This window comes from Scyliorhinus torazame, chromosome 1 (genome assembly GCF_047496885.1).
Source record: "Scyliorhinus torazame isolate Kashiwa2021f chromosome 1, sScyTor2.1, whole genome shotgun sequence".
NCBI classification, from domain to species: domain Eukaryota; kingdom Metazoa; phylum Chordata; class Chondrichthyes; order Carcharhiniformes; family Scyliorhinidae; genus Scyliorhinus; species Scyliorhinus torazame.
In genome coordinates, this window is record NC_092707.1 from 415803156 (window position 1) to 415822371 (window position 19216).

The 19216-nt window shown below is 57.3% G+C and overlaps 1 protein-coding gene across 3 annotated transcripts in view; it reads left to right on the top strand.

The window, feature by feature from the left end:
- Positions 1 to 19216, top strand: part of ptk2ba (protein tyrosine kinase 2 beta, a) — a 505509-nt gene that overhangs the window by 289944 nt on the left and 196349 nt on the right. For all 3 annotated transcript variants that reach the window (XM_072515254.1, XM_072515246.1, XM_072515261.1), the window contains exon 14: positions 13781 to 13825. In XM_072515254.1, the coding sequence (XP_072371355.1) occupies positions 13781 to 13825 (45 nt within the window). The remainder of the gene's footprint in view (positions 1 to 13780; positions 13826 to 19216) is intronic.

Below are 19216 nucleotides of genomic sequence, written 5' to 3' on the forward strand. Positions count from 1 at the left end.
GTGTCACTGTGAGGACTGGTGGCCACTGTGAGGCCTGGGTGTCACTCTCTGGGCTGGGTGTCACTGTGAGGATTGGGTGTCACTCACGGACTTGGTGTCACTCTCGGACTGGGTGTCACTCTCGGACTGGGTGTCACTCTCGGACTGGGTGTCACTGTGAGGACTGGGTTTCACTCTCGAACTGGGTGTCACTGTGATGACTGGGTGTCACTGTGATGACTGGGTGTCACTGTGAGGACTGGGTTTCACTCTCGAACTGGGTGTCACTGTGATGACTGGGTGTCACTGTGAGGACTGGGTGTCACTGTGATGACTGGGTGTCACTGTGATGACTGGGTGTCACTGTGAGCACTGGGTATCATTATGAGGACTGGGTGTCACTGTGAGGACTGGGTGTCACTCTCGGACTGGGTGCCACTCTCTGGGCTGGGCGTCACTGTGAGGACTGGGCGTCACTCTCGGACTGGGTGTCACTCTCGGACTGGGTGACACTCTCGGACTGGGTGTCACTGTGAGGAGTGGGTGTCACTCTCGGACTGGGTGTCACTCTCGGACTGGGTGTCACTGTGAGGACTGGGTGGGACTCTCGGGCTGGGTGTCAGTCTCGGACTGGGTGTCACTGTGCGGACTGGGTGTCACTGTGCGGACTGGGTATCACTCTCTGGGCTGGGTGTCACTGTGTGGACTGGTGGTCACTGTGAGGACTGGGTGTCACTGTGAGGACTGGGTGTCACTGTGAGGACTGGGTGTCACTCTCGGACTGGGTGTCAGTCTCAGACTGGGTGTCACTGTGAGGATTGGGTGTCGCACACGGACTGGGTTTCACTCTTGGACTGGGTGTCACTGTGAGGACTGGGTGTCAATCTCGGACTGGGTGTCACTCTCGGACTGGGTGTCACTGTGAGGACTGGGTGTCACTGTGAGGACTGGGTGTCACTGTGAGGACTGGGTGTCACTCTCGGACTGGGTGTCACTGTGAGGACTGGGTGTCAATCTCGGACTGGGTGTCACTGTGCGAACTGGGTGTCAATCTCGGACTGGGCGTCACTCTCAGACTGGGTGTCACTCTCTGGGCTCGGTGTCACTCTGAGGACTGGGTGTCACTGTGAGGACTGGGTGTCACTGTGAGGACTGGGTTTCACTCTCTGGGCTGGGTGTCACTGTGAGGACTGGGTGTCACTGTGCGGACTGGGTGTCACTGTGCGGACTGGGTGTCACTGTGCGGACTGGGTGTCACTCTCGGACTGGGTTTCACTCTCGGACTGGGTGTTACTGTGAGGACTGGGTGTCACTCTCGGATGGGGTGTCATTCTCTGACTGGGTGTCACTGTGAAGACTGGGTGTTACTGTGAGGACTGGGTGTCACTCTCGGATGGGGTGTCACTCTCGGACTGTGTGTCATTCTCGGACTGGGTGTTACTGTGAGGACTGGGTGTCACTGTGAGTACTGGGTGTCACTCTCGGACTGGGTGTCACTCTCGGACTGGGTGTCACTGTGAGGACTGGGACTAAATCTCGGACTGGGTGTCACTGAGCACTGGGTGTCACTGTGAGGACTGGGTGTCACTCTCTGGGCTGGGTGTCACTCTCTGGGCTGGGTGTCACTGTGCGGGCTGGGTGTCACTGAGGGCTGTGTGTCACTGTGCGGACTGGGTGCCACTCTCTGGGCTGGGTATCACTCTCTGGGCTGGGTGTCACTGTGAGTACTGGGTGTCACTGTGAGGACTGGTAGTCACTGTGAGGACTGGTTGTCACTGTGAGGACTGGGTGTCACTGTGAGGACTGGGTGTCAATCTCGGTCTGGGTATCACTCTCTGGGCTGGGTGTCACTGTGAGGACTGGTTGTCACTGTGAGGACTGGTTGTCACAGTGAGGACTGGGTGTCACTGTGAGGACTGAGTGTCACTCTCAGAACTGGGTGTCACTGTGTGGACTGGGTGTCACTGTGAGGACTTGGTGTAAATCTCGGACTGGGTGTCACTGAGAGGTCTGGGTGTCGCTCGCAGACTGGGTGTCACTGTGAGGACTGGGTGTCACTGTGAGTACTGGGTGTCACTCTCGGACTGGGTGTCACTCTCGGACTGGGTGTCACTGTGAGGACTTGGTGTAAATCTCGGACTGGGTGTCACTGAGAGGTCTGGGTGTCGCTCGCAGACTGGGTGTCACTGTGAGGACTGGGTGTCATTTTCAGGACTGGGTGTCACTGTTACGACTCGGTGTCACTGTGAGGACTGGGTGTCACTGTGAGGACTGGGTGTCACTTTCAGGACTGGGTGTCACTGTAAGGACTGGGTGTCACTTTGAGGACAGGGTGTCACTGTGAGGACTGGGTGTCACTGTGAGGACTGGGTGTCACTGTTACGACTGGGTGTCACTGTGAGGACTGGGTGTCACTGTGAAGACTGGGTGTCACTGTGAGTACTGTGTGTCACTCTTGGATGGGGTGTCACTCTCGGACTGGGTTTCACTGTGCGGACTGGGTGTCACTGTGAAGACTGGGTGTCACTCTCGGGCTGGGTGTCACTCTCGGGCTGGGTGTCACTCTCAGAACTGGGTGTTACTCTCTGGGCTGGGTGTCACTCTCAGGACTGGGTGTCACTCTCGGACTGGGTGTCACTGTGCGGACTGGGTGTCACTGTGAGTACTGGGTGTCACACTCGGACTGTGTGTCACTCTCGGACTGGGTGTCACTGTGCGGACTGGGTGTCACTGTGAGGACTGGGTGTCACTCTCAGGCTGGGTGTCACTCTCGGGCTGGGTGTCACTCTCGGGCTGGGTGTCACTCTCAGAACTGGGTGTTACTCTCTGGGCTGGGTGTCACTCTCAGGACTGGGTGTCACTGTGAGGACCGGGTGTCATTCTCGGACTGGGTGTCACTCTCGGACTGGGTGTCACTCTCGGACTGGGTGTCACTCTCGAACTGGGTGTCACTGTGAGGACTGGGTTTCACTCTCGAACTGGGTGTCACTGTGAGGACTGGGTTTCACTCTCGAACTGGGTGTCACTGTGAGGACTGGGTGTCACTGTGAGGACTGGGTTTCACTCTCGGACTGGTTGTCACTGTGAGGACTGGTTGTCACTGTGATGACTGGGTGTCACTGTGAGCACTGGGTGTCACTGTGAGGACTGGGTGTCATTATGAGGACTGGGTGTCACTCTCAGACTGGGTGTCACTGTGAGGACTGGGTGTCACTATCGGACTGGGTGCCACTCTTTGGGCTGGGTGTCACTGTGAGGACTGGGTGTCACTCTCAGACTGGGTGTCACTCTCGGACTGGGTGTCACTCTCGGACTGGGTGTCACTGTGAGGACTGGGTGGGACTCTCGGGCTGGGTGTCAGTCTCGGACTGGGTGTCACTGTGCAGACTGGGTGTCACTCTCAGACTGGGTGTCACTCTCGGAATGGGTGTCACTCTCGGACTGGGTGTCACTGTGAGGACTGGGTGGGACTCTCGGACTGGGCGTCACTCACGGACTGGGTGTCAGTCTTGGACTGGGTGTCACTGTGAGGACTGGGTGTCAATCTAGGACTGGGTGTCACTGTGAGGATTGGGTGTCACACACGGACTGGATTTCATTCTTGGACTGGGTGTCACTGTGCGGACTGGGTGTCACTCTCGGACTGGGTGTCACTGTGAGGACTGGGTGTCACTCTCGGACTGGGTGTCACTCTCGGACTGGGTGTCAGTCTCGGACTGGGTGTCACTGTGAGGACTGGGTGTCAATCTCGGACTGGGTGTCACTGTGCGAACTGGGTGTCACTGTGAGGACTGGGTGTCACTGTGAGGACTGGATGTCACTCTCAGACTGGGTGTCACTCTCTGGGCTCGGTGTCACTCTGAGGACTGGGTGTCACTGTTACGACTGGGTGTCACTGTGAGGACTGGGTGTCACTGTGAAGACTGGGTGTCACTGTGAGTACTGTGTGTCACTCTTGGATGGGGTGTCACTCTCGGACTGGGTTTCACTGTGCGGACTGGGTGTCACTGTGAAGACTGGGTGTCACTCTCGGGCTGGGTGTCACTCTCGGGCTGGGTGTCACTCTCAGAACTGGGTGTTACTCTCTGGGCTGGGTGTCACTCTCAGGACTGGGTGTCACTCTCGGACTGGGTGTCACTGTGCGGACTGGGTGTCACTGTGAGTACTGGGTGTCACACTCGGACTGTGTGTCACTCTCGGACTGGGTGTCACTGTGCGGACTGGGTGTCACTGTGAGGACTGGGTGTCACTCTCAGGCTGGGTGTCACTCTCGGGCTGGGTGTCACTCTCGGGCTGGGTGTCACTCTCAGAACTGGGTGTTACTCTCTGGGCTGGGTGTCACTCTCAGGACTGGGTGTCACTGTGAGGACCGGGTGTCATTCTCGGACTGGGTGTCACTCTCGGACTGGGTGTCACTCTCGGACTGGGTGTCACTCTCGAACTGGGTGTCACTGTGAGGACTGGGTTTCACTCTCGAACTGGGTGTCACTGTGAGGACTGGGTTTCACTCTCGAACTGGGTGTCACTGTGAGGACTGGGTGTCACTGTGAGGACTGGGTTTCACTCTCGAACTGGGTGTCACTCTCGGACTGGGTGTCACTGTGAGGATTGGGTGTCACTCTGAGGACTGGGTGTCACTGTGAGGACTTGGTTTCACTCTCGGACTGGTTGTCACTGTGAGGACTGGTTGTCACTGTGATGACTGGGTGTCACTGTGAGCACTGGGTGTCACTGTGAGGACTGGGTGTCATTATGAGGACTGGGTGTCACTCTCAGACTGGGTGTCACTGTGAGGACTGGGTGTCACTATCGGACTGGGTGCCACTCTTTGGGCTGGGTGTCACTGTGAGGACTGGGTGTCACTCTCAGACTGGGTGTCACTCTCGGACTGGGTGTCACTCTCGGACTGGGTGTCACTGTGAGGACTGGGTGGGACTCTCGGGCTGGGTGTCAGTCTCGGACTGGGTGTCACTGTGCAGACTGGGTGTCACTCTCAGACTGGGTGTCACTCTCGGAATGGGTGTCACTCTCGGACTGGGTGTCACTGTGAGGACTGGGTGGGACTCTCGGACTGGGCGTCACTCACGGACTGGGTGTCAGTCTTGGACTGGGTGTCACTGTGAGGACTGGGTGTCAATCTAGGACTGGGTGTCACTGTGAGGATTGGGTGTCACACACGGACTGGATTTCACTCTTGGACTGGGTGTCACTGTGCGGACTGGGTGTCACTCTCGGACTGGGTGTCACTGTGAGGACTGGGTGTCACTCTCGGACTGGGTGTCACTCTCGGACTGGGTGTCAGTCTCGGACTGGGTGTCACTGTGAGGACTGGGTGTCAATCTCGGACTGGGTGTCACTGTGCGAACTGGGTGTCACTGTGAGGACTGGGTGTCACTGTGAGGACTGGATGTCACTCTCAGACTGGGTGTCACTCTCTGGGCTCGGTGTCACTCTGAGGACTGGGTGTCACTGTGAGGACTGGGTGTCACTGTGAGGACTGGGTTTCACTCTCTGGGCTGGGTGTCACTCTGAGGACTGGGTGTCACTGTGAGGACTGGGTGTCACTCTCGGACTGGGTGTCACTGTGCGGACTGGGTGTCACTCTCGGACTGGGTTTCACTCTCGGACTGGGTGTTACTGTGAGGACTGGGTGTCACTGTGCGGACTGGGTGTCACTGTGCGGACTGGGTGTCACTCTCGGACTGGGTTTCACTCTCGGACTGGGTGTTACTGTGAGGACTGGGTGTCACTCTCGGATGGGGTGTCACTCTCCGACTGGGTGTCACTGTGAAGACTGGGTGTTACTGTTAGGACTGGGTGTCACTCTCGGACTAGGTGTCACTCTCGGACTGAGTGTTACTGTGAGGACTGGGTGTCACTGTGAGTACTGGGTGTCACTCTCGGACTGGCTGTCACTCTCGGACTGGGTGTCACTGTGAGGACTGGGTGTAAATCTCGGACTGGGTGTCACTGAGCACTGGGTGTCACTGTGAGGACTGGGTGTCACTGTGAGGACTGGGTGTCACTCTCTGGGCTGGGTGTCACTCTGAGGACTGGGTGTCACTCTGAGGACTGGGTGTCACTCTCTGGGCTGGGTGTCACTCTCTGGGCTGGGTGTCACTCTGAGGACTGGGTGTCACTTTGCGGACTGGGTGTCACTGTGGGCTGGGTGTCACTGTGGGCTGGGTGTCACTGTGAGGACTGGGTGTCACTGTGAGGACTGGGTGTCACTGTGAGGACTGGTTGTCACTCTCAGAACTGGGTGTCACTGTGTGGACTGGGTGTCACTGTGAAGACTGGGTGTTACTGTGAGGACTTGGTATCACTCTCGGATGGGGTGTCACTCTCCGACTGGATGTCATTGTGAAGACTGGGTGTTACTGTGAGGACTGGGTGTCACTCTCGGATGGGGTGTCACTCTCGGACTGGGTGTCACTGTGAGGACTGGGTGTCACTGTGAGTACTGGGTGTCACTCTCGGACTGGGTGTCACTCTCGGACTGGGTGTCACTGAGAGGACTAGGTGTAAATCTCGGACTGGGTGTCACTGTGAGGACTGGGTGTCACTCGCAGACTGGGTGTCACTGTGAGGACTGGGTGTCACCGTGAGGACTGGGTGTCACTTTCAGGACTAGGTGTCACTGTAAGGACTGGGTGTCACTGTGAGGACTGGGTGTCACTCTCTGGGCTGGTTGTCACTGTGAGGACTGGCTGTCACTGTGAGGACTGGGTGTCACTGTGAGGACTGGGTGTCACTGTGAGGACTGGCTGTCTCTGTGAGGACTGGGTGTCACTGTGAGGACTGGGTGTCACTCTCTGGGCTGGGTGTCACTGTGAGGACTGGCTGTCACTGTGAGGACTGGGTGTCACTGTGAGGACTGGGTGTCACTCTCTGGGCTGGGTGTCACTGTGAGGACTGTGTGTCACTCTTGGACTGGGTTTCACTGTGCGGACTGGGTGTCACTGTGAAGACTGGGTGTCACTATGAGGACTGGGTGTCACTCTCGGACTGGGTGTCACTGTGTGGACTGGGTGTCACTCTCGGACTGGGTGTCACTCTCGGACTGGGTGTCACTGTAATGACTGGGTATTACTCTCTGACTGGGTGTTACTCTCAGACTGGGTGTCACTGTGAGAACTGGGTGTCACTCTCGGACTGGGTGTCACTCTCGGACTGGGTGTCACTGTGTGGACTGGGTGTCACTCTCGGACTGGGTGTCTCTCTGGGCTGGGTGTCACTGTAATGACTGGGTGCCACTCTCGGACTGGGTGTCACTGTGAGGACTGGGTGTCACTGTGAGGACTGGGTGTCACTCTCGGACTGGGTGTCACTGTGAGTACTGGGTGTCAGTCTCAGACTGGGTGTCACTCTCGGACTGGGTGTCACTGTGCGGACTGGGTGTCACTGTGAGGACTGGGTGTCACTCTCAGGCTGGGTGTCACTCTCGGGCTGGGTGTCACTCTCGGGCTGGGTGTCACTCTCAGAACTGGGTGTTACTCTCTGGGCTGGGTGTCACTCTCAGGACTGGGTGTCACTGTGAGGACCGGGTGTCATTCTCGGATTGGGTGTCACTCTCGGACTGGGTGTCTCTCTGGGCTGGGTGTCACTGTAATGACTGGGTGCCACTCTCGGACTGGGTGTCACTGTGAGGACTGGGTGTCACTGTGAGGACTGGGTGTCACTCTCGGACTGGGTGTCACTGTGAGTACTGGGTGTCACACTCGGACTGTGTGTCACTCTCGGACTGGGTGTCACTGTGCGGACTGGGTGTCACTGTGAGGACTGGGTGTCACTCTCAGGCTGGGTGTCACTCTCGGGCTGGGTGTCACTCTCGGGCTGGGTGTCACTCTCAGAACTGGGTGTTACTCTCTGGGCTGGGTGTCACTCTCAGGACTGGGTGTCACTGTGAGGACCGGGTGTCATTCTCGGACTGGGTGTCACTCTCGGACTGGGTGTCACTCTCGGACTGGGTGTCACTCTCGAACTGGGTGTCACTGTGAGGACTTGGTTTCACTCTCGAACTGGGTGTCACTGTGAGGACTGGGTTTCACTCTCGAACTGGGTGTCACTGTGAGGACTGGGTGTCACTGTGAGGACTGGGTTTCACTCTCGAACTGGGTGTCACTCTCGGACTGGGTGTCACTGTGAGGATTGGGTGTCACTCTGAGGACTGGGTGTCACTGTGAGGACTTGGTTTCACTCTCGGACTGGTTGTCACTATGAGGACTGGTTGTCACTGTGATGACTGGGTGTCACTGTGAGCACTGGGTGTCACTGTGAGGACTGGGTGTCATTATGAGGACTGGGTGTCACTCTCAGACTGGGTGTCACTGTGAGGACTGGGTGTCACTATCGGACTGGGTGCCACTCTTTGGGCTGGGTGTCACTGTGAGGACTGGGTGTCACTCTCAGACTGGGTGTCACTCTCGGACTGGGTGTCACTCTCGGACTGGGTGTCACTGTGAGGACTGGGTGGGACTCTCGGGCTGGGTGTCAGTCTCGGACTGGGTGTCACTGTGCAGACTGGGTGTCACTCTCAGACTGGGTGTCACTCTCGGAATGGGTGTCACTCTCGGACTGGGTGTCACTGTGAGGACTGGGTGGGACTCTCGGACTGGGCGTCACTCACGGACTGGGTGTCAGTCTTGGACTGGGTGTCACTGTGAGGACTGGGTGTCAATCTAGGACTGGGTGTCACTGTGAGGATTGGGTGTCACACACGGACTGGATTTCACTCTTGGACTGGGTGTCACTGTGCGGACTGGGTGTCACTCTCGGACTGGGTGTCACTGTGAGGACTGGGTGTCACTCTCGGACTGGGTGTCACTCTCGGACTGGGTGTCAGTCTCGGACTGGGTGTCACTGTGAGGACTGGGTGTCAATCTCGGACTGGGTGTCACTGTGCGAACTGGGTGTCACTGTGAGGACTGGGTGTCACTGTGAGGACTGGATGTCACTCTCAGACTGGGTGTCACTCTCTGGGCTCGGTGTCACTCTGAGGACTGGGTGTCACTGTGAGGACTGGGTGTCACTGTGAGGACTGGGTTTCACTCTCTGGGCTGGGTGTCACTCTGAGGACTGGGTGTCACTGTGAGGACTGGGTGTCACTCTCGGACTGGGTGTCACTGTGAGGACTGGGTGTCACTCTCGGACTGGGTTTCACTCTCGGACTGGGTGTTACTGTGAGGACTGGGTGTCACTCTCGGATGGGGTGTCACTCTCCGACTGGGTGTCACTGTGAAGACTGGGTGTTACTGTTAGGACTGGGTGTCACTCTCGGACTAGGTGTCACTCTCGGACTGAGTGTTACTGTGAGGACTGGGTGTCACTGTGAGTACTGGGTGTCACTCTCGGACTGGCTGTCACTCTCGGACTGGGTGTCACTGTGAGGACTGGGTGTAAATCTCGGACTGGGTGTCACTGAGCACTGGGTGTCACTGTGAGGACTGGGTGTCACTGTGAGGACTGGGTGTCACTCTCTGGGCTGGGTGTCACTCTGAGGACTGGGTGTCACTCTGAGGACTGGGTGTCACTCTCTGGGCTGGGTGTCACTCTCTGGGCTGGGTGTCACTCTGAGGACTGGGTGTCACTTTGCGGACTGGGTGTCACTGTGGGCTGGGTGTCACTGTGGGCTGGGTGTCACTGTGAGGACTGGGTGTCACTGTGAGGACTGGGTGTCACTGTGAGGACTGGTTGTCACTCTCAGAACTGGGTGTCACTGTGTGGACTGGGTGTCACTGTGAAGACTGGGTGTTACTGTGAGGACTTGGTATCACTCTCGGATGGGGTGTCACTCTCCGACTGGGTGTCATTGTGAAGACTGGGTGTTACTGTGAGGACTGGGTGTCACTCTCGGATGGGGTGTCACTCTCGGACTGGGTGTCACTGTGAGGACTGGGTGTCACTGTGAGTACTGGGTGTCACTCTCGGACTGGGTGTCACTCTCGGACTGGGTGTCACTGAGAGGACTAGGTGTAAATCTCGGACTGGGTGTCACTGTGAGGACTGGGTGTCACTCGCAGACTGGGTGTCACTGTGAGGACTGGGTGTCACCGTGAGGACTGGGTGTCACTTTCAGGACTAGGTGTCACTGTAAGGACTGGGTGTCACTGTGAGGACTGGGTGTCACTCTCTGGGCTGGTTGTCACTGTGAGGACTGGCTGTCACTGTGAGGACTGGGTGTCACTGTGAGGACTGGGTGTCACTGTGAGGACTGGCTGTCTCTGTGAGGACTGGGTGTCACTGTGAGGACTGGGTGTCACTCTCTGGGCTGGGTGTCACTGTGAGGACTGGCTGTCACTGTGAGGACTGGGTGTCACTGTGAGGACTGGGTGTCACTCTCTGGGCTGGGTGTCACTGTGAGGACTGTGTGTCACTCTTGGACTGGGTTTCACTGTGCGGACTGGGTGTCACTGTGAAGACTGGGTGTCACTATGAGGACTGGGTGTCACTCTCGGACTGGGTGTCACTGTGTGGACTGGGTGTCACTCTCGGACTGGGTGTCACTCTCGGACTGGGTGTCATGGTAATGACTGGGTATTACTCTCTGACTGGGTGTTACTCTCAGACTGGGTGTCACTGTGAGAACTGGGTGTCACTCTCGGACTGGGTGTCACTCTCGGACTGGGTGTCACTGTGTGGACTGGGTGTCACTCTCGGACTGGGTGTCTCTCTGGGCTGGGTGTCACTGTAATGACTGGGTGCCACTCTCGGACTGGGTGTCACTGTGAGGACTGGGTGTCACTGTGAGGACTGGGTGTCACTCTCGGACTGGGTGTCACTGTGAGGACTGGGTGTCAGTCTCAGACTGGGTGTCACTCTCTGGACTGAATGACATTCTGGGACTGGGTGTCACTCTCGGACTGGGTGTCATTGTCAGAACTGGGTGTCACTGTGACGACTGGGTGTCAGTCTGTGGACTGGGTGTCAGTCTGTGGACTGGGTGTCAGTCTCAGACTGGGTGTCACTGTGAGGACAGGGTGTCACTCTCAGACTGGGTGTCAGTCTCGGACTGGGTGTCACTGTGATGACTGGGGGTCACTCTCGGACTGGGTGTCACTGTGATGACTGGGGGTCACTCTCGGACTGGGTGTCACTCTCGGACTGGGTGTCACTCTCGGACTGGGTGTCACTCTCTGGGCTGGGTGTCACTCTCTGGGCTGGGTGTCACTGTGAGGACTGGGTGTCATTCTCGGACTGGGTGTCACCCTCGGACTGGGTGTCACATTCTCGGCTGGGTGTCACTCTCTGGGCTGGGTGTCACTCTCGGACTGGGTGTCACTCTCAGGCTGGGTGTCACTCTCAGGCTGGGTGTCACTCTCAGACTGGGTGTCACTCTCAGACTGGGTGTCACTGTGCGGACTGGGTGTCACTTTCGGACTGGGTGTCACTCTCGTGCTGGGTGTCACTCTCAGACTGGGTGTCACTCTCTGGGCTGGGTGCCACTTTCAGGACTGGGTGTCACTGTGAAGACTGGATGTCACTCTCGGACTGGGTGTCATTGTCAGAACTGGGTGTCACTGTGAGGACTGGGTGTCATCTGTGGACTGGGTGTCAGTCTCGGACTGGGTGTCACTGTGAGGACAGGGTGTCACTCTCAGACTGGGTGTGAGTCTCGGACTGGGTGTCACTGTGATGACTGGGTTTCACTCTCTGTGCTGGGTGTCACTCTCGGACTGGGTGTCACTCTCAGGACTGGGTGTCACTGTGCGGACTGGGTGTCACTTTCGGACTGGGTGTCACTCTCGGGCTGGGTGTCACTCTCAGAACTGGGTGTTACTCACTGGGCTGGGTGTCACTCTCAGGACTGGGTGTCACTCTCGGACTGGGTGTCACTCTCTGGGCTGGGTGTCACTCTCGGACTGGGTGTCACTCTCGGACTGGGTGTCACTCTCGGACTGGGTGTCACTGTGAGGACTGGGTGTCACTGTGAGGACTGGGTGTCACTCTCAGGACTGGGTGTCACTGTGCGGACTGGGTGTCACTCTCAGGACTGGGTGTCACTGAGGACTGGGTGTCACTGTGAGGACTGGGTGTCACTCTCAGACTGGGTGTCACTCTCGGACTGGGCGTCTTGGTTTAGCTCACTGGGCTAAATCGCTGGCTTTGAAAGCCGACCAAGGCAGGCCAGCAGCACGGTTCGATTCCCGTACCAGCCTCCCCGAACAGGCGCCGGAATGTGGCGACTAGGGGCTTTTCACAGTAACTTCATGAAGCCTACTTGTGACAATGAGCGATTTTCATTTCATTTCATTTCATTACTGTGCGGACTGTGTGTCACTCTCGGAATGGGTGTCACTGTGCAGACTGGGTGTCACTCTTGGAATGGGTGTCACTGTGCAGACTGGGTGTCACTCTCAGACTGGGTGTCACTCTCGGAATGGGTGTCACTGTGAGGACTGGGTGTCACTCTCGGAATGGGTGTCACTGTGCAGACTGGGTGTCACTCTCGGACTGGGTGTCACTCTCGGAATGGGTGTCACTGTGCAGACTGGGTGTCACTCTCGGACTGGGTGTCACTCTCGGAATGGGTGTCACTGTGAGGACTGGGTGTCACCGTGCGGACTGGGTGTCACTGTGAGTACTGGGTGTCACTGTGAGGACTGGGTGTCACTCTCAGACTGGGTGTCACTCTCGGACTGGGTGTCACTCTCAGACTGGGTGTCACTCTCGGACTGGGTGTCATTCTCGGACTGGGTGTCTCCGTGCGGACTGGATGTCACCGTGCGGACTGGGTGTCACTGTGCGGACTGGGTGTCACTGTGCAGACAGGGTGTCACTGTGAGGACTGGGTGTCACTCGCAGACTGGGTGTCACTGTGAGGACTGGGTGTCACTCTCGGACTGTGTGTCACTGTGAGGACTGGCTGTCACTCTCGGACTGGGTGTCACTCTCAGACTGGGTGTCACTCTCTGACTTGTGGACTGAAATGTGCTGATGTTTGGCAGAGTATTGCTGCCCCCTGGTGGAAGTGAGAGACATCCACACGGAGACGAGGGAAACGACTCGACAAATCCTTCAGTTTAAAAGGATTGGGGAAATGTTTTGACTGTGGAACCTAGCGTACTGCAACTTTGATCATTTTATATCAGAAATTCCTGTGAAGATACCATTTGTTGTATATTTTGGGGCAGAAGTATTATTGACTCTTGTAACCTTCAGTTTGAAAGCTGATTCTGTATAACACCTCCAGGTTGTGTGTGAACAGAGCAATATTGTCACAGAGTCAGATGTAGAATGTTTGCAGCATAGAACGAGGCCCTTCAGTCCACCATGTCTGTGCTGGTCATCAAGCACCCATCCACTCCAATCCCATTTTCCAGCACTTGGTTAGTCGGTGAAATGCTCCAACCCAGACAGCTTCCAGGTGAATCTCCTCCTGTCCACTCCCTCCATACCTCCCACCTCCCCATATCGCCGCCGCTCCATCTCAAACCCTCCCACTGTCCGCCTGCTCAGAAACCTCCCTCAGCAATGGGGGGGCGGACGTGACTGTAGTGACCAGCCCCGAACCCCGCCCTTGCCAACCGGCCAGATCTGCTGCTGAATGTTTCGGGAAGCCCCACTGTCGCACTCGGTGATTCTGGCCAATCGCAGTCCACCCCAACGCGGAGAGAGCGGGAGTCTGGGCTCCCACTGCAGTGATTGGGCGACCCCGCTGGGCGCCCAGCTCTCTGTCCTCGCTGGCAGCTGGTCCCGGAGCGAACCCGCAGCGTAGAATCCCGGCAGCCCCCCCCAGTGTTTGCGAGTCGCTCTCTCTGCTCGCCAACTGGTTAACAAAATGTTTGTGAATGTTTTGCAGGCTCCGAGATTTATGCAGAAATACCAGATACACCGAAGTCAGCAGGTATGATTTTGTGTAACGATCAAAATTGATACAACAGCTGTAATGCAGTGAAACACAGCAGCCAACAGCATCCCATAATCTGCAGGGCGGGAAATGGGACGATAATCTATTGGCTGAAGGATAATTACTCGTCAGAGAATACACGGAATAATCCTCCAACACATCAAATTCAGGCCATGGATATTTTGTATCTACCCAAGAGGTTAGAACGCAAGCTTCAGTTTAACGTCGCATTTAAAAACAGGTATCTCCATCACAAGTACTGACCCTTAGACAGTGCAGCATTCCCTCAGTACTGACCCTCTGACAGGGCGGCACTCCCTCAGTACTGACCCTCTGACAGTGCGGCACTCCCTCAGTACTGACCCTCTGACAGTGCAGCACTCCCTCAGTACTGACCCTCAGACAGTGCAGCACTCCCTCAGTACTGACCCTCTGACAGGGCGGCACTCCCTCAGTACTGACCCTCTGACAGTGCGGCACTCCCTCAGTACTGACCCTCAGACAGTGCAGCACTCCCTCAGTACTGACCCTCTGACAGTGCAGCACTCCCTCAGTACTGACCCTCTGACAGTGCAGCATTCCCTCAGTACTGACCCTCTGACAGTGCGGCACTCCCTCAGTACTGACACTCTGACAGTGCGGCACTCCCTCAGTACTGACCGTCTGACAGTGCGGCATTCCCTCAGTACTGACCCTCTGACAGTGCAGCACTCCCTCAGTACTGACCCTCTGACAGTGCAGCATTCCCTCAGTACTGACCCTCTGACAGTGCAGCACTCCCTCAGTACTGACCCTCAGACAGTGCAGCACTCCCTCAGTGCTGACCCTCTGACTGTGCGGCACTCCCTCAGTACTGGCCCTCAGACAGTGCAGCACTCCCTCAGTACTGACCCTCTGACAGTGCAGCACTCCCTCAGTACTGACCCTCTGACAGTGCAGCATTCCCTCAGTACTGACCCTCTGACAGTGCGGCACTCCCTCAGTTCTGACCCTCTGACAGTGCGGCACTCCCTCAGTACTGACCCTCTGACAGTGCGGCACTCCCTCAGTACTGATCCTCTGACAGTGCAGCACTCCCTCAGTACTGACCCTCTGACAGTGCAGCACTCCCTCAGGACTGACCCTCTGACAGTGCAGCACTCCCTCAGTACTGACCCTCTAAAAGTGCAGCACTCCCTCAGTACTGACCCTCTGACAGTGTAGCACTCCCTCAGTACTGACCCTCAGACAGTGCAGCACTCCCTCAGTACTGACCCTCAGACAGTGCAGCACTCCCTCAGTGCTGACCCTCTGACAGTGCGGCACTCCCTCAGTACTGACCCTCAGACAGTGCAGCACTCCCTCAGTACTGACCCTCTGACAGTGCAGCACTCCCTCAGTACTGACCCTCTGACAGTGCAGCATTCCCTCAGTACTGACCCTCTGACAGTGCGGCACTCCCTCAGTACTGACTCTCTGACAGTGCGGCACTCCCTCAGTACTGACCCTCTGACAGTGCGGCACTCCCTCAGTACTGATCCTCTGACAGTGCAGCGCTCCCTCAGAAGTGACCCTCTGACAGTGCGGCACTCCCTCAGCACTGACCCTCTGACAGTGCGGCACTCCTTCAGTACTGACCCTCTGACAGTGCGGCATTCCCTCAGTACTGACCCTCTGACAGTGCTGCACTCCCTCAGTACTGACCCTCCGACAGTGCAGCACTCCCTCAGTACTGACCGTCTGACAGTGCAGCACTCCCTCAGTACTGACCCTCTGACAGGGCGGCACTCCCTCAGTACTGACCCTCTCACAGTGCGGCACTCCCTCAGTACTGACCCTCTGACAGTGCGGCACTCCCTCAGTACTGATCCTCTGACAGTGCAGCACTCCCTCAGTACTGACCCTCTGACAGTGCAGCACTCCCTCAGGACTGACCCTCTGACAGTGCGGCACTCCCTCAGTACTGACCCTCAGACAGTGCAGCAGTCCCTCAGTACTGACCCTCTGACAGTGCAGCACTCCCTCAGTACTGACCCTCTGACAGTGCAGCATTCCCTCAGTACTGACCCTCTGACAGTGCGGCACTCCCTCAGTACTGACTCTCTGACAGTGCGGCACTCCCTCAGTACTGACCCTCTGACAGTGCGGCACTCCCTCCGTACTGATCCTCTGACAGTGCAGCGCTCCCTCAGAAGTGACCCTCTGACAGTGCGGCACTCCCTCAGCACTGACCCTCTGACAGTGCGGCACTCCTTCAGTACTGACCCTCTGACAGTGCGGCATTCCCTCAGTACTGACCCTCTGACAGTGCTGCACTCCCTCAGTACTGACCCTCCGACAGTGCAGCACTCCCTCAGTACTGACCCTCTGACAGTGCGGCACTCCCTCAGTACTGACCCTCTGACAGTGCGGCACTCCCTCAGTACTGACCCTCTGACAGTGCGGCACTCCCTCAGTTATGACCCTCTGACAGTACAGCACTCCCTCAGTACTGACCCTCTGACAGTGCAGCACTCCCTCAGTACTGACCCTCTGACAGTGCAGCACTCCCTCAATACTGAACCTCTGACAGTGCAGCACTCCCTCAGTACTGACCCTCTGACAGTGCGGCACTACCTCAGTACTGACTCTCTGACAGTGCAGCGCTCCCTCAGTACTGACTCTCTGAGAGTGCAGCACTCCCTCAGGACTGACCCTCGGACAGTGCTGCACTCCCTCAGTACTGACCCACTGACAGTGCGACACTCCCTCAGTACTGACCCTCTGACAGTGCGGCTCTCGCTCAGTACCGACCCTCTGACAGTGCTGCACTCCCTCAGTACTGACCCTCTGACAGTGCTGCACTCCCTCAGTACTGACCCTCTGACAGTGCAGCACTCCCTCAGTACAGACCCTCTGACAGTGAGGCACAACCTCAGGACTGGCCCTCTGACAGTGCAGCACTCCCTCAGTACTGACCCTCTGACAGTGCAGCATCCCCTCAGTACTGACCCTCTGACAGTGCGGCACTCCCTCAGTACTGGCCCTCTGACAGTGCAGCACTCCCTCAGTACTGACCCTCTGACAGTGCAGCATCCCCTCAGTACTGACCCTCTGACAGTGCGGCACTCCCTCAGTACTGACTCTCTGACAGTGCGGCACTCCCTCAGTACTGACCCTCTGACAGTGCAGCATCCCCTCAGTACTGACCCTCTGACAGTGCAGCTCTCCCTCAGTACTGACCCCCTGACAGTGCAGTACTCCCTCAGAACTGACCCTCTGACAGTGCAGCATTCCCTCAGTACTGACCCCCTGACAGTGCAGCTCTCCCTCAGTACTGACCCCCTGACAGTGCAGTACTCCCTCAGAACTGACCCACTGACAGTGCAGCACTCCCTCAGTACTGACCCCCTGACAGTGCAGTACTCCCTCAGTACTGACACTCAGACAGTGCGGCACTCCCTCAGTATTGACACTCTGACAGTGCGGCACTCCCTCAGTACTGACCCTCTGACAGTGTGGCACTCCCTCAGTACTGACCCTCTGACAATGCAGCACTCCCTGAGTACTGGCCCTCTGACAGTGCAGCACTCCCTCAGTACTGACCCTCTGACAGTGCAGCACTCCCTCAGTACTGACCCTCTGACAGTGCAGCACTCCCTCAGTACTGACCCTCTGACAGTGCAGCACTCCCTCAGTACTGACCCTCTGACAGGGCAGCACTCCTTCAGTACTGACCCTCTGACAGTGCAGCACTCCCTCAGTACTGACCCTCTAACAGTGCAGCACTCCCTCAGTACTGACACTCTGACAGTGCAGCACTCCCTCGGTACTGACCCTCTGACAGTGCAGCACTCGCTCAGTACTGACCCTCTGACAGTGCGGCACTCCATCGGTACTGAACCTCTGACAGTGCAGCACTCCCTCAGTACTGGCCCTCGAACAGTGCGGCAGTCCCTCAGTACTGACCCTCTGACAGTGCGGCACTCCCTCAGTACTGACCCTCTAACAGTGCAGCACTCCCTCAGTACTGACCCTCTGACAGTGCAGCACACCCTCAGTACTGACCCTCTGACAGTGTAGCACTCCCTCAGTACTGACCATCTGACAGTGCAGCATTCCCTCAGTACTAACCCTCTGACAGTGCAGCACTCCCTCAGTACTGACCCTCTGACAGTGCAGCACTCCCTCAATACTGACCCTCAGACAGTGCAGCACTCCCTCAATACTGACCCTCTGACAGTGCAGCACTCCCTCAGTACTGACCCTCTGACAGTGCGGCACTCCCTCAGTACTGACTCTCTGACAGTGCAGCGCTCCCTCAGTACTGACTCCCTGACAGTGCAGCACTCCCTCAGGACTGACCCTCGGACAGTGCTGCACTCCCTCAGTACTGACCCTCTGACAGTGCGACACTCCCTCAGTACTGACCCTCTGACAGTGCGGCTCTCCCTCAGTACCGACCCTCTGACAGTGCTGCACTCCCTCAGTACTGACCCACTGACGGTGCAGCACTCCCTCAGTACTGACCCTCTGACAGTGAGGCACTCCCTCAGGACTGGCCCTCTGACAGTGCAGCACGCCCTCAGTACTGACCCTCTGACAGTGCAACACTCCCTCAGTACTGACCCTCTGACAGTGCAGCATCCCCTCAGTACTGACCCTCTGACAGTGCAACATCCCCTCAGTACTGACCCTCTTACAGTGCGGCACTCCCTCAGTACTGACCCCCTGACAGTGCAGCATCCCCTCAGTACTGACCCTCTGACAGTGCGGCACTCCCTCAGTACTGACTCTCTGACAGTGCAGCACTCCCTCAGTACTGACCCTCTGACAGTGCAGCATCCCCTCAGTACTGACCCTCTGACAGTGCGGCACACCCTCAGTACTGACCCTCTGACAGTGCAGCACTCCCTCAGTACTGACCCCCTGACAGTGCAGTACTCCCTCAGAACTGACCCTCTGACAGTCCAGCATTCCCTCAGTACTGACCCCCTGACAGTGCAGTACTCCCTTAGAACTGACCCACTGACAGTGCAGCACTCCCTCAGTACTGACACTCAGACAGTGCGGCACTCCCTCAGTATTGACGCTCTGAAAGTGCGGCACTCCCTCAGTACTGACCCTCTGACAGTGTGGCACTCCCTCAGTACTGACCCTCTGACAATGCAGCACTCCCTGAGTACTGACCCTCTGACAGTGCAGTACTCCCTCAGTACTGACACTCAGACAGTGCGGCACTCCCTCAGTATTGACGCTCTGACAGTGCGGCACTCCCTCAGTACTGACCCTCTGACAGTGCGGCACTCCCTCAGTACTGACCCTCTGACAGTGCAGCACACCCTAGGTACTGACCCTCTGACAGTGCAGCACTCCCTCAGTACTGACCCTCTGACAGTGCGGCACTCCATCGGTACTGACCCTCTGACA